At 44.9% G+C, this 12420-nt stretch overlaps 2 protein-coding genes across 7 annotated transcripts in view; both read right to left on the bottom strand.

Moving 5' to 3' along the window:
* PHLDB1 (pleckstrin homology-like domain, family B, member 1) overlaps positions 1–1727 on the bottom strand; it is a 53853-nt gene extending 52126 nt beyond the window's left edge. For 2 of the 4 annotated variants that reach the window (XM_011964895.1, XM_011964893.1), the window contains exon 1: positions 1492–1727. The gene's annotated coding sequence lies outside the window, so the exon portion shown is untranslated. Of the gene's footprint in view, positions 1–449; positions 561–1491 lie in introns of those variants that run through there. The other 2 variants (XM_011964894.1, XM_011964896.1) reach the window with 1 other exon arrangement.
* A 3261-nt stretch (positions 1728–4988) lies between these two features.
* ARCN1 (archain 1) overlaps positions 4989–12420 on the bottom strand; it is a 34531-nt gene continuing 27099 nt past the window's right edge. For all 3 annotated transcript variants that reach the window (XM_011964879.1, XM_011964881.1, XM_011964878.1), the window contains 2 exons: positions 9592–9796; positions 4989–7300 (listed from right to left, as the gene is read on the bottom strand). In XM_011964879.1, coding sequence (XP_011820269.1) covers positions 7211–7300; positions 9592–9796 — 295 coding nt within the window. In that variant the 3' untranslated portion in view covers positions 4989–7210. The remainder of the gene's footprint in view (positions 7301–9591; positions 9797–12420) is intronic.

The raw sequence follows: 12420 nt of genomic DNA, 5'->3' as shown, positions 1-12420 counted from the left end.
CAGGAGATACCCCCACTCCCCAAGGTCCTACTGTGGGTGGACAGGGGGAGGTGTGGGGCGCTGGAGGACGAAAACCCGCGCGCGCGCTCGCCACCCAACACCCCGCGAGTGTCCGCCCGGCCGCCTAGGTGCCCGCGGGAGAGAGTCTGGATGGGGCCAGGATCAGCGTTCCTCCAAGCGGGGGAGAGCGCCACGGCCCCCTCTGGCGGTGGCGTTGGCAGCGGCCGAGGAAGGCAAAAGCAAGCGGCTCACAGGAAAACTCCCCACAACGCCCCTTTCGCCTCTACGCACTCACCTGGGGTGCCCTCACTCCCCCGCGGGTTTCTTCCGAGCTCCCTAGCCTAGAGCTGATCTCAGGGCTCTCGCCAGGCCCCAGGGACTTCCCCTTATCCAGTCCTAGCACCGCAGCGAATGGGACCCGCAAGTGTAGTGGGAGGGGGCACTCTTACCTAGAGGTGGGGGGGACAGGGAGACACTGGTCCCTTAGCCCGGCTCGGCTCGGTCGCGGTGGCCTCAGGCTTAGGAGGACACTGTTGCCTTTACCCGGGAGCCCGCTGAGTAGGAGGAGAGCGAGCCTGTCCCGCCCCGCTCCCGCCAGTCCCCGCCCCCGTCCCCCATCCCGTCCGCCTGGCCAGCCAAAGAAGACGCCCTTGTGGGGCTGGAGCCCAAGGTCCCCCCACCCACCCTTTCCCACAGCAGCACCTCCCCCAGCCTGCACAGCGCCCGCTTTGTTCATCTTTGCAGCTGGGCTCTCCACCACCACCACCACCAGCACCACTACCACCACCACCACCACCACCACCACCGCCACCACGGCCACCACCAAGACCACATACCCCCCTCTCCTCCCACCCTGCCCTCCCGACTCTCCTAGACCACCCTCAACTCCTAGGCTTTAACGCGCTTCTGAGAGGGTGTTTTTGACAATCCGTTTCCCTGCCCCCAAACTCTCCCCTCTTTCTTTTTGCCTTTGATGCCGGAAACCTCCACAGGCTCCTAGTGAACCTCCTAAATCGAAGCCCCTACAACATGCTCTCAATATCTCCAGAACATCTACTGAGGGTACGCAGGTCTTCTCCCTGTCACCCCCTCCCCTCCTCGCCCCATTCTAAGCCCCACCATGAAGAGCTGTAAATGGGATTGATAACCACGCACATCAGGCTTCACAGACTTTCTTAAGGATAGGCACAAGAAGACACGTTAAAGTACCATGCAAACTCCAAAGCACAGGAAAGCGGAATGGAATTATCATCTTGCACCCATGGAGCTCCACACCCATCCACGCCGACAGACCTGCTGGTTACAGATTGGGATATGGAGGCAGGCTGTAGACTTACAGTTGAGCACACCAACCTGTAGTAGGAGTGGGAGTTAATAAGGAAGAGAAGGAAGCACTAAACACTTAAAAGCGGCCCCCAAATTGAGCTAGGTTGAAGTCATTCTCCATCTCAACCTCCACCCCGAAATCCAATGCTGACAGTGGATCCTTACCTTGCAAAGCCAGCTCTTGGCCCAGGAGACTGGCTGGGGAGACCCTAGAGAGCTGAACTCAGCTAGACTTCTGGACTTCTTTGACCTGCACTAGAGGGACCCTGGAGACTCTTCTTCACTGAAGGAAGGAGCAGAAAGCCTGTAAGTCTGGTCTAAATTCCAGCTGGGGTGGATAGCAAAAAATAATTTTTCCTCTTTGAGATGGACAAGTGCTGTTCTGATTCAATGAGTTTAGTTAGTGCTGTCTCTCCCTAACCCAGGAACAGCAGGAGGCTGAACTACAGGAATCTCTGGTCACTCATTGACAGGGCTGGCCTTAGCAGGGGGCCCCCCACGGCTGGAGACTGAAGCTGACCAGGGCCAAGCAGCAGACAAGGAGGGGGAGGGGAGAGGCCTCCCTTTGCTGCCACCTGCTATAGCTAATGGAGGTGGAACACTCAAGCTCCAGAATATGCTGTGGGTACCAGGAAGTCCTAGGATGTGAGGAGCGAGACTCTTAATTTTTCCTTTCTTCATATTGTTTGAAGTCATGAAAGTAATTGTGGTGAACCTTCATGAGGCAGATCACAAAGGTAATAGCCCATTCGGGTATGTAAAAAAACGAAGAAAGAAAAAACCCAAACTGTTGTATCCCATGTGCCAAGACCCAGCACTGAGGGGAGGGGTCCAGATTGTGGTATCTCAGAGGCTTTTCACTTCATTCTGTTTCACCACCCCCAGCTCCTCTTTACTGTACTGGGCAGGAGGAGTTTCAGGGAATAATCAAGCCTGCCATGGAGGCAGCAGATGCTGAGGCAGAGGGTCGAAACAGCACCCAACTTCTCTCACTGTCCTCCCAACACAGGGACCAGCTGACCCCATGATAAAGGCGCTGTGCAATGTGTCCTCTCTCCTGCTGTGTCAGGCCTCTATGTTCCCACAGTTAGAGCACTCAGGGGACTAAAGACCTACCGCCCCCACTCTTCATCCCCGCCCTGCTCCACATCTGGAGCCCATCAAAAAACTCAGTGCTCTCTCATAGTTACGCAAGAGGTCGAGCAGCTGGGAGCTCAGGAAAGGAGGAGGAGGAGAGGGAAAGAAAGCAGAAAACAGCTTTCCAGGCTTGCTTCAGACTTTCCGAAGTGGAAGCAGGGGGAGAGGGCAAAGCCTGGGTGTGGAAGGAAGGGTGGATTTTTCTAAGGCCCTCTGCATTGGTTATGAATGTCAGGAGTGGATTTCCATACTCCTGCTTTTGCCTTGGCACATTCCCCACTTTGTCCCACCTCTCAAATTGTACTCCCTCTAGCCCCAGAGAGGTGATTATTGCTCATACAGCATGCAATCCTTGTAGATACACACCCTCTTCCAGAAAGCTATCCCTTTCTGGCCTCTGGATCCTGAAGTCACCATCATTGGTGTAGGCATGGTGGTAGCAATGACCCTGCAACAACTTGGGGAAAAGCTCAAAGCTGTCTTTTCAGCTTGTCTTAGAAATTGCAGTCTGCTTCTACCCAAAGCTAACACTCATTCAAGCTGAGTGGGAAATTTGGGGAGGACAGAAAACTGGTCTTGTGTACCTCCAAGGCTAAGGGCTTTCCTAATGAGCTGAAAAGAACAAGCATTCATTTGGGCAAAAGAATGGGAAACAAGACCTATTTCGATTTCTCTCATTGTCTTGAATTTCTAATGCTTCTTTCAAACAGCCCCTGTCCTGGTTTGGTAATCAATCTGATCACAGAGTACACCTAGGGCAGCTTTCCAGAATTGGTTTAGACCCTAAATAACCACTTAGCCCCTTCCCTAAGAACAGCAGGTCATGTAACTTTGGTGGGGGGTGGGAGAAGTGGTCCAAGCTTCTGAAAACTCTAATAGCTTGACTTGTGATTGTGTGAGGGAAAACAGCCTGGTTTGGAAAGATAGTCTAATTTTCCTAAAGGCCTACCTCCGTATCAATCACCAACTCCCCAGGATAAGACGTTAAGACGTTTGTAGTGTTGCTGTCTGCCCTTGGGTAACAGCAATGCACAGCAACAAACCTACTTGTGGATCTTCTAAGACGAGGGAATTTGGGGTGAGGGGGTTGTAATAAGACAGATGTGCATAGCAAAAGAAAATCATTTGTGAGATTTTGCTTGTGATTTCTCTAAAGCCTACAAGACAGAAGCCATATTCGCTACTCTCATATAGATCCATGTTTAGTACTAGCTGTGGTTAACACTTCTCTAACTTGAAAAAAAAAAAAAAAAAAAAAGGCTTTGCAAGCAGGTATAGTCATTGCTTCTAGTTAGACTTTAATCTTCTTGAGGATGACTTTTTCCATTTTTCTCCTGTCTCCTTCCAATAAGCCCTGCCAGGTGTGAAGTTTAATAAAAAGCTATTCTATGGCAACCCTGTAAATCTCAGACCCTACCTACAGTGTGAACAACTTTAAAACTGTTCACAATTTAAAAATTAATTGGAGGGCAAAGTTTCCCATCAGAGATGCATGGGTTGACAAATTTGAAGCTACAGTGAGTAAAGGAATGACAGACCTTAATCGTTTCATTCGAGTAAGGCTACAGTCTCACTCAGAGAGCTAAGCCACACTTGAGCAACATTAGACCAGATACTTTTTCACCAAGGAAAAATCAGAATCTTAGCTTTCAACGTTAAATTAAAAATTTCTCATCCCAGATACTTATTAATAAGTGAGAATAATTTGCCTTCCAATGTTTTGACACTCAATAGTTTTTCCAAGTTAAATTTTAAAAAAGCATAAGAAAGTAAGCAGCTCTGGCCAGGTGTGGTGGCTCACGCCTGTAATCCCAGCACTTTGGGAGGCCGAGGCGGGGAGATCACAAGGTCAGGAGTTCAAGACCAGCCTGGCCAACATGGTGAAACCCTGTCTCTACTAAAATACAAAAAAAATTAGCCGGGCATGATGGCGGTTGCCTATAATCCCAGCTACTTGGGAGGCTGACACAGGAGAATCGCTTGAAGCTGGGCGATGGTGGTGGTTGCAGTGAGCCGAGATCGCGCCACTGCACTCCAGACTGGGCGACTGAGCGAGACTGTCTCAAAAAAAAACCAAAAAAAAAACCCACAAAAAAACAAAAAACAAAAAACAAGTGGCTTTACCCAAGGGAATTATCAACAGTTCCCCAAAATTGTTCCCATTATCCCTCATCCCTGGAACACTTCTCATCACGGTCTAATGGGGAAGAGAAGACTCCAGGATTAAAGATGAAGCCTGACTTTTCTGACTCTCCAACTGCCATCTGACAAAATTAAGACTCCAATCCCCCAAAAGGCCAGAAGTAGCATCAGATTCAAAAGCTACACTGTCAGGAGTGCATGTATCAAATGTAGAAAAATACACAAGGAAGCACAATACATATAATATGGAGAAAAGGCAATGAATACTCTCAGAGATTATTTTCTCTTAAAAAAAACATGTCATTAATTTTTAATCTTAGGTCCCATTACAGCATCCTGAATCAACAAGCAGACACCAAAGTGAGTCAAGAATCCAATAAACATCTCATTTTATAATGCTCTTTATTTGATTAAAGAATTTGCCTTCTTTGTATACACTGGAATGTTATATTCCCTATGTATTTTACAGGGTTACAAAATGTCTCTCATTTTAAATATTACCCCAAAAGTAATCTCAGAAAAAAAAGGTTTTTTGAAATTAAACTTGACTTTTAAAAAATCATATGGACAAACAACTTTCAAACAAAACTGGATTAGTAGGATTTCTTGCCTACTTAACTACATGACAGACTTCTTGTCCCAGGCCCCTTTCTCAGAAAAACCTCATGTGGAAACCAAGCTAGAGATAAGAATTCTTCCCTGATGCAGTTAGGGGAAAGGGAAAGGCTAGAAACTTCTTTGGCAAGCAATTCCATACACAGCCATTTATGTGCGAGTGCTCTGCTTCAAGTACAGTACACTCTTTGCAGGGAAGGCCAGATGTTGTTCAGAGTGGGAGTGGTACTTGTCAACCAGCTAAAAGCACAGAAGTCCATCTAGTCATCTGCCTCTTCCCACTGCCAGTGCCTGCAGCCTTGTAGCAACTTTTCACCACCCTATGGACTGGAATACTGAGTTAAAAGCCAAGGCTGAGCTGGCTGACACTGTAGTCTCCATTGAAAACGAAATGGATGAGATGGAACTGAGAAACCACCAGTACATGATGATACTCAAAAGGTTTAGAGGGAAGAGAAGGATGGATTTCAGAGATGGGGACAGATAGACTGGTGGAAAATGTTGGGCTGACTGGAAGGAAATGGGGTATACATGAGTAATCTGTACATACCAAAACAATCAGTTGCCTCCTAAAATGCAAAAAATCGAATGGTGAAATGAAGCCTCCTTGACAGTTTAGGGCCAACAGGATTGGCACAAAGACTCCCTGAACCCACAGCCTTCAAAATCATAACCCTGTTTCTGTTCGAAAGGAGAGGACTGATGACAGAGAGTGCACTCTAGAAGTGGGAGGTGGTGAAATTGAGGAATGTGAATGGATTACAAAGACTGAGGCTATTACGTTTTAGCTTAAGTACCCAAAATGTGGAGAACTGGAAATTTGGGTAGCAATAGCAGCAGACATGATTACATGTGGATGTGAAATCCCTAACTGGACAGACATAACCATTCTTTTAGACATCTTGAAGAGGGACTGTGCCATTTGAAAGGTACATCTCAGCTATCTTTAATATTGACACAAGCGGGATTCACGGTACTTTTCTAAACTGGAAGGACAGGCCCTGAAAGGAAAACAACTTGGCAAAGAGATGAAGGAATGAATGGATATGGGAAAAGGACAGAAGACATCCTTATCTTCTAACTTCTAGACCCCACACCCCTCAAACAGTTCACCTGAATAGTCCAAAAATCAAGAATGGGTTAGATATACTTGTTGCAGGAGTGCCAAATAAATACAATGCCTGTAAACAGATGATCCCAGTGCCTGACTGAATGTATAGAAAGAAAAACCTAAAGGTAAAGGGTATGAAAGATTAAAATCTTCTACAGAGAAAACTTTTTAAAAACAAAGTATGAAATATAACTATATTTAGGGATTATATATTTAGGGATTAAAATAAAGGAGCAGCCAGGTGCAGTGGCTCATGCCTGTAATCCCAGCACTTTGGGAGGCCGAGGTGGGTGGATTTCCTGAGCTCAGGAGTTCACGACCAGCCTGGGCAACACGGTGAAACCCCATCTCTACTAAAATACAAAAAATTAGCCAGGGGTGGTGGTGTGCACCTATAGTCCCAGCTACTTGGGAGGCTGAGGCAGGAGACCTGCTTGAACCCAGGAGTCAGAGGCTGCAGTGAGCCAAGATCATGCCATTTCATTCCAGCCTGGGTGACAGAGCGAGACTCCATCTCAAAAAAAAAAAACCCAAAAATAATAATAAAATAAAAATAAAGGAGCAACTTAGGTAAAGGAAGAGGAGCTATTTAACTGGGGGCATTCTCTGGAGAGTTTGCTTTCCTGCTGGCCAATAAAATCTGCCAAAGAAAATTAGCAGCCTTTCCCTTTATGTTTGTGCCATTTCTTTATCAAAGAATGTCTCCGTGACACTGAAACATGGGGGTGAGTCGAGGGTCCTTGCGCGCAGAGAATCGTGCATTGTATCAGAAAAAAGGGGTCTCCAATGGCTTGTAAATTTGGGAAAAACTCGTCAGCCATCGTTGGCGTCTTCTTTATTAATCTGAAAATTTTCCTTTTCAGCTCCCTCTTCTTGGTATTACAGGATTTCATACTTATCCACTAGGAAAGTGGTCTCTGTGGAAAACCTGACAGGGCTGTTTCCATCTACCTGGGTCACTTTGGTAACCTAGGAAAATAAACAAAGAGTAAGGTAAAGCAGGAGGTTTGAGTCTCCATGATGTTGACTACATTCTCACTACAGAACATATCAATTTCCCTAAAAGTGGTATTAAAAGTAACTGTAAAATACTAGAAAAATGTTCAATTCATAACCGAAAGTCACAGCATCACTCTTCCCCACCAACATATTAAGCTGCTCTCCTTCTAGATAGAGAAAAGACAACTGTTGGGATGAGATGTACAGTAGTATTAAGTAAAAGCTCCAAAATGAGTGGCCATAGCCCAGCCCTGCCCTATATAACCTATGAAATTCATAGACATTCTATCAGGATGATATATTAACATTCTGACCCAAAACGCAATGTTCTAGCTCTTCACATTATTCATTTGCTCTGCTCTCAAAGTCCCGTGTTAAAAGTCCCTGTAAGCTGCTCTATCATACTTATTTTTTAGGCATGGCTGGGTCCTTCCAATGAGGTTTCTCCTTTTTAAATAAATAAATGTCCAGTTTAATTAATTACCTGTAGCAAAGGTACCTATAATGGCACCAACACAACACTTGAACCACTGATTCATACTTTCTAATGAGGTTTTGGGAGAGCAACTACACTGTCCTAATCTTTGAAGAGCCCCAATAGGAAAATTTACCCATTTCTATCTAATGTCTTGAGTTCAATACAGTAGCTTCCAACACTGATGGGGTTATGTCACTAACTGGTTAGGGAGAGAGAACTGCTCTTTGGAATCATCCAAGGGAGGAAGCTGCAACTTTCTAAGCACTTACAGGGGAGATGGAGACCATATGGGAAGCTAAGGTAGGGGCAGAACAACAAGCAAGTCAAAAATAGGGGAATATTAACAATATAAACTAGGTTCTAGTAACTCAAATTCAAAAATTGGAAGAATGGTCAGGCGCGGTGGCTCACTCCTATAATCCCAGCACTTTGGGAAGCCGTCAGGAGTTAGAGACCAGCCTGGTCAACGTGGTGAAACCCCATCTCTACTAAAAATACACACAAAAAATTAGCTGGGTGTGGTAGTGCACACCTGTAGACCCAGCTACTTAGGAGGCTGAGGCAGAAGAATCACTTGAACCCGGGAGGCAGAGGCTGAAGTGAGCTGAGATCGCACTGCACTCCAGCTTGGGTGACAGAGCGAGACTCCATCTCAAAACAACAACAACAAAAACTCGAAGAATGATGAGTTAAAAAACAATGTTCCGGGCTGAGCACGGTGGCTCACGCCTGTAATCCCAGCACTTTGGGAGGCCAAGGTGGGTGGATCACGAGGTCAGGAGTTTGAGACCAGCTTGGCCAACATGGTGAAACCCTGTCTCTACTAAAAATACAAAATTAGCTGGGCATAGTGGCACGTGCCTGTAGTCCCAGCTACTCAGGAGGCTGAGGCAGGAGAATCACTTGAACCTGGAAGGCAGAGGTTGCAGTGAGCCAACATCATGCCATTGCACTCCAGCCTGGGCAACAAGAGTGAAACTCTTAAAAAAAAAAAAAAAAAAAAATTCCGCTGGGCACGGTGGCTCACGCCTATAATCCCAGCAGTTTTGGAGACTGAGGCGGGTGGATCACCTGACGTCAGAAGTTCGAGACCAGCCTGACCAACATGGAGAAACCAAGACTGCGGTGAGCCAAGATCGCGCCACTGCACTCCAGCCTGGGTAACGAGCAAAACTCAATCTCCAAAAAAAAAAAAAAAAAAAAAAAAATCCGAAGGAACAGTTCACACATTTCCATTGCTTTGCCTACCTAAAGGACAGAGTTTGCAACAGAATTGGCTCATGATTATTTGTACTAATAAAGGGAGCTGTGACATAAATAACCCCCAAATAATTTCCATTTGTAATAGAATGATTTTTTTTTTTTTTTTGCAGGAATTTTGTCTTCCAAATAAAAAAACTTTCATTCTTTGGTTATAAATCAAGTGACAGCAAGGCCTTAAAAAACTATGTGTTGGGTGTTTTGGTAAATCAATTTTAAAATATATAAGGTTAAAAAAAACAGGCAACTAAGTGTTTATGAACCCTGCACAATCCACAAGTACTTTTTTACGTATTAATATTCAATTTCTTTACTTTGTCTGATCTAGAGAGGAAAACTGAGGTAAAGCGATAAAGAATTTGACCACGATCACACAATGAATTAGAAAAGGAATTCCTGTAGAAGACATCAGCTTTTTTCTGAGCTTTATCTGACTACAAAAAGCCATGCTGTCTGGCATCCTATACATGTTCCTACTGTCCTACCACTTTCCCTATACATGTTCTCAACTAAAATGGAGTACCTGTATGTTACAGTAATTTTTCTTGGAGACAAAGGAAACTTGAACAGGGAAGAAGTCATTAGGCTGCCCAGCAATGCTAAACTCCAGGCTGCCACTCTTATTTTTGGCATCAATCACAGGCAGGCACCACTCTAGGGTATTTCGTCGACTGTCATGTCGATACTCCCCATCGATCTCACCAATAACAGGCGCGCCGACACCAGACCTGTTGTAAGAAACATTCTGGTCAAGGTAGCTGTTCAGAGCTGGAACTCTACCAAGGAAAACCAACCCCAAATTTGATTACGATCCTCAAATTCTGCCTTCTAGGACTACAATTTCAGGGAAAAAAAAAAGGCTCCCTAATAACTTCAAGGATCAAACAATGAAGTCCTAGCACCTTGGCTAAGAGTTTCACTCAATTCCCTCTGTAGATACAGTTAATATGCAAAAATAGGTATTTGGCAGATACGTCTATGGCTGCTCCAATTTATGGACTAGACCTGGGGACTGCGACCAACAAATGTGTTAAGATGGCTATGTTTCCAAAAACCCTGCTGCCTTGTAAATAAGGAATTTAAACATAATGTAGCACTCTTTATAGGAGACAATAGGGAAACAAGCAGGTTGATTTGGGGGGAAACTCTAAACATCAATAATGGAGATGAATGGAGGCCTCTGAGAGAATTTATTTTGTTTTGTTTTTGAGACAGAGTCTCGCTCTGTCGCCAGGCTGGAGTACAGTGGCGCGATCTCAGCTCACTGCAACCTCTGCCTCCTCAGTTCCAGCGATTCTCCTGCCTCAGCCTCCCAAGGTGCTAGGACTACGGGTGTGCACCACTATGCCCAGCTAATTTCTGTATTTTTAGTAGAGGCAGGGTTTCAACATGTCGGCCAGGATAGTCTCAATCTCTTGACCTTGTGATCTGCTTGCCTCGGCCTCCCAAAATGCTGGGATTATAGGTATGAGCCACCGCACTCGGCTGAGAATTTGTTTTTAAAGATTTCAGAATGTTTCAAACTTACTGAAGTTGACACCAATGGGTTTATTTGATTTACAATTCAGTAAATGGACTTTTATTTGATAAGTGAAAGCACAATTACCCCTGGGGCAAATGGAAACATGATGGGAGAAACAGATCCATAGCTGTCCTTAATCAGCAAGAGAAGCAGGGCTAGTTAAGATTTACTCTGCACCCCTACACACGGCTGACAGGCAGTGTCACCTACTCCTACACATTCTAAATTTACTGGCTTTTAATTCACCATTGACACTCAATGTTTATATTAGGGATAGGGTAAATAAGGGAGACAAAGTAAACTTTACGAGTGGCGTAAGACTATTAATTCTTCCCTATCAATTTCAGGGTCCTGGTTCTTTTATGTTCTTTCTCTGTGCACTTGCTCTAATTCTGATTCTGATCTCTTCTAATTTGATCAGTTCTAGACAATGGGAGTAAAATGTTGTATAAGGGTCTCTTCTGGAGACCATTGCAAAACTGAACTAGAATACAGGAAACCACCACAACCACAATTATAGGGTAGACAGGCCTCAAAATTGTGGCATTCTATAAATAGTCCAGTAAACGAAATCTTGACAAACAAAACTCTACCTGTCACCAACGCCCAAGTCCTACAACGGTCCAAGGCAGCCATCTACTGTTCTGAAGCAATAACCATACTGTAGAGGATAAGATGGTTACCCATTAAAGGGGATACTAGTAATAAAGCATGTTTTAAAAAGTGGAACTAAGAATGACTAAAACCAGACCTGATAATGTAAAAGCTTGAATTATCAAAAAGGGAAGAAAAATATGAATTAAATTAGTACCATTTTCTCTGCAGCAATAACTGAGCAATATAACAGTAAAGATACACTAAGGATACACTTACTGGTACTCATAATTAGACCCTGTGCTTAATCATGAGGGCTGATGGGCAGGTGAAAGGAGCTAGGATTTACTGGTGAAGTAATAACTGCATGCTTACTGGAAATGCTACTAAACAGATAAGGTAGATACCATTTCCAGATGATCCTAGAGAGTGGGACACTTAGGGTGTACAACAAAAGCTTACTGGAACTCAACTTCTGGGGTTGAAAGACATTTTTGTTATCTTGATTACGGTGGTGGTTTCACAGGTGTAAATATACCAAGACTGCACAATTAAAATATGTGTAGCTTGTTGTATATAAATTATGCTCCAAAAGGGCTGTTAGGAAATTTACTGTAACTAATGTAGACATCTTGTTTAACAAGAATCAACAGTTCCCTTGAATACACTCTCATCTTTAGTGAAAGTTTAGAAAGCACGTGAAAATAAAACATTCAGCCTGATAGACTCAATTTCTTTGAAAGTTGCAAAACAGAAAGCTTGACTGAGAAATGGCTCCTCCTTCTGGAAACCTTCATTACTACACAAACAAGCTGAGGGCCAACATCTAAAACCGGCTCCAGGCCAGGTGCAGTGGCTCAAGCCTGTAATCCCAGCACTTTGGAAGGCCAAGGCAGGTGGATCATTTTGAGGCCAGGAGTTTGAGACCAGCCTGGCCTCAAAGGTGAAACCCCATCTCTATTAAAAATACAAAAATTAGGCTGGGTGTGGTGGCTCATGCCTGTAATCCCAGCACATTGGGAGGCCGAGGCGGGTGGATCACAAGGTCAGGAGATCGAGACCACCCTGGCCAAATATAGTGAAACCCCGTCTCTACTAAAATACAAAAAAAATTAGCCGGGTGTGGTGGCCCGTGCCTGTAGTCCCAGCTACTTGGGAGGCTAAGGCAGGGGAATTGCTTGAACCAGGAGGCAGAGGTTGCAGTGAGCCGAGATCGTGCCACTGCACTCCAGCCGG

The sequence above is a fragment of the Mandrillus leucophaeus genome, unplaced genomic scaffold, assembly GCF_000951045.1.
Source record: "Mandrillus leucophaeus isolate KB7577 unplaced genomic scaffold, Mleu.le_1.0 Scaffold71, whole genome shotgun sequence".
Classification (NCBI taxonomy): domain Eukaryota; kingdom Metazoa; phylum Chordata; class Mammalia; order Primates; family Cercopithecidae; genus Mandrillus; species Mandrillus leucophaeus.
The sequence above is the reverse complement of the archived record's forward strand: the minus strand, read 5'-3'. Positions and strand labels throughout refer to the sequence as shown.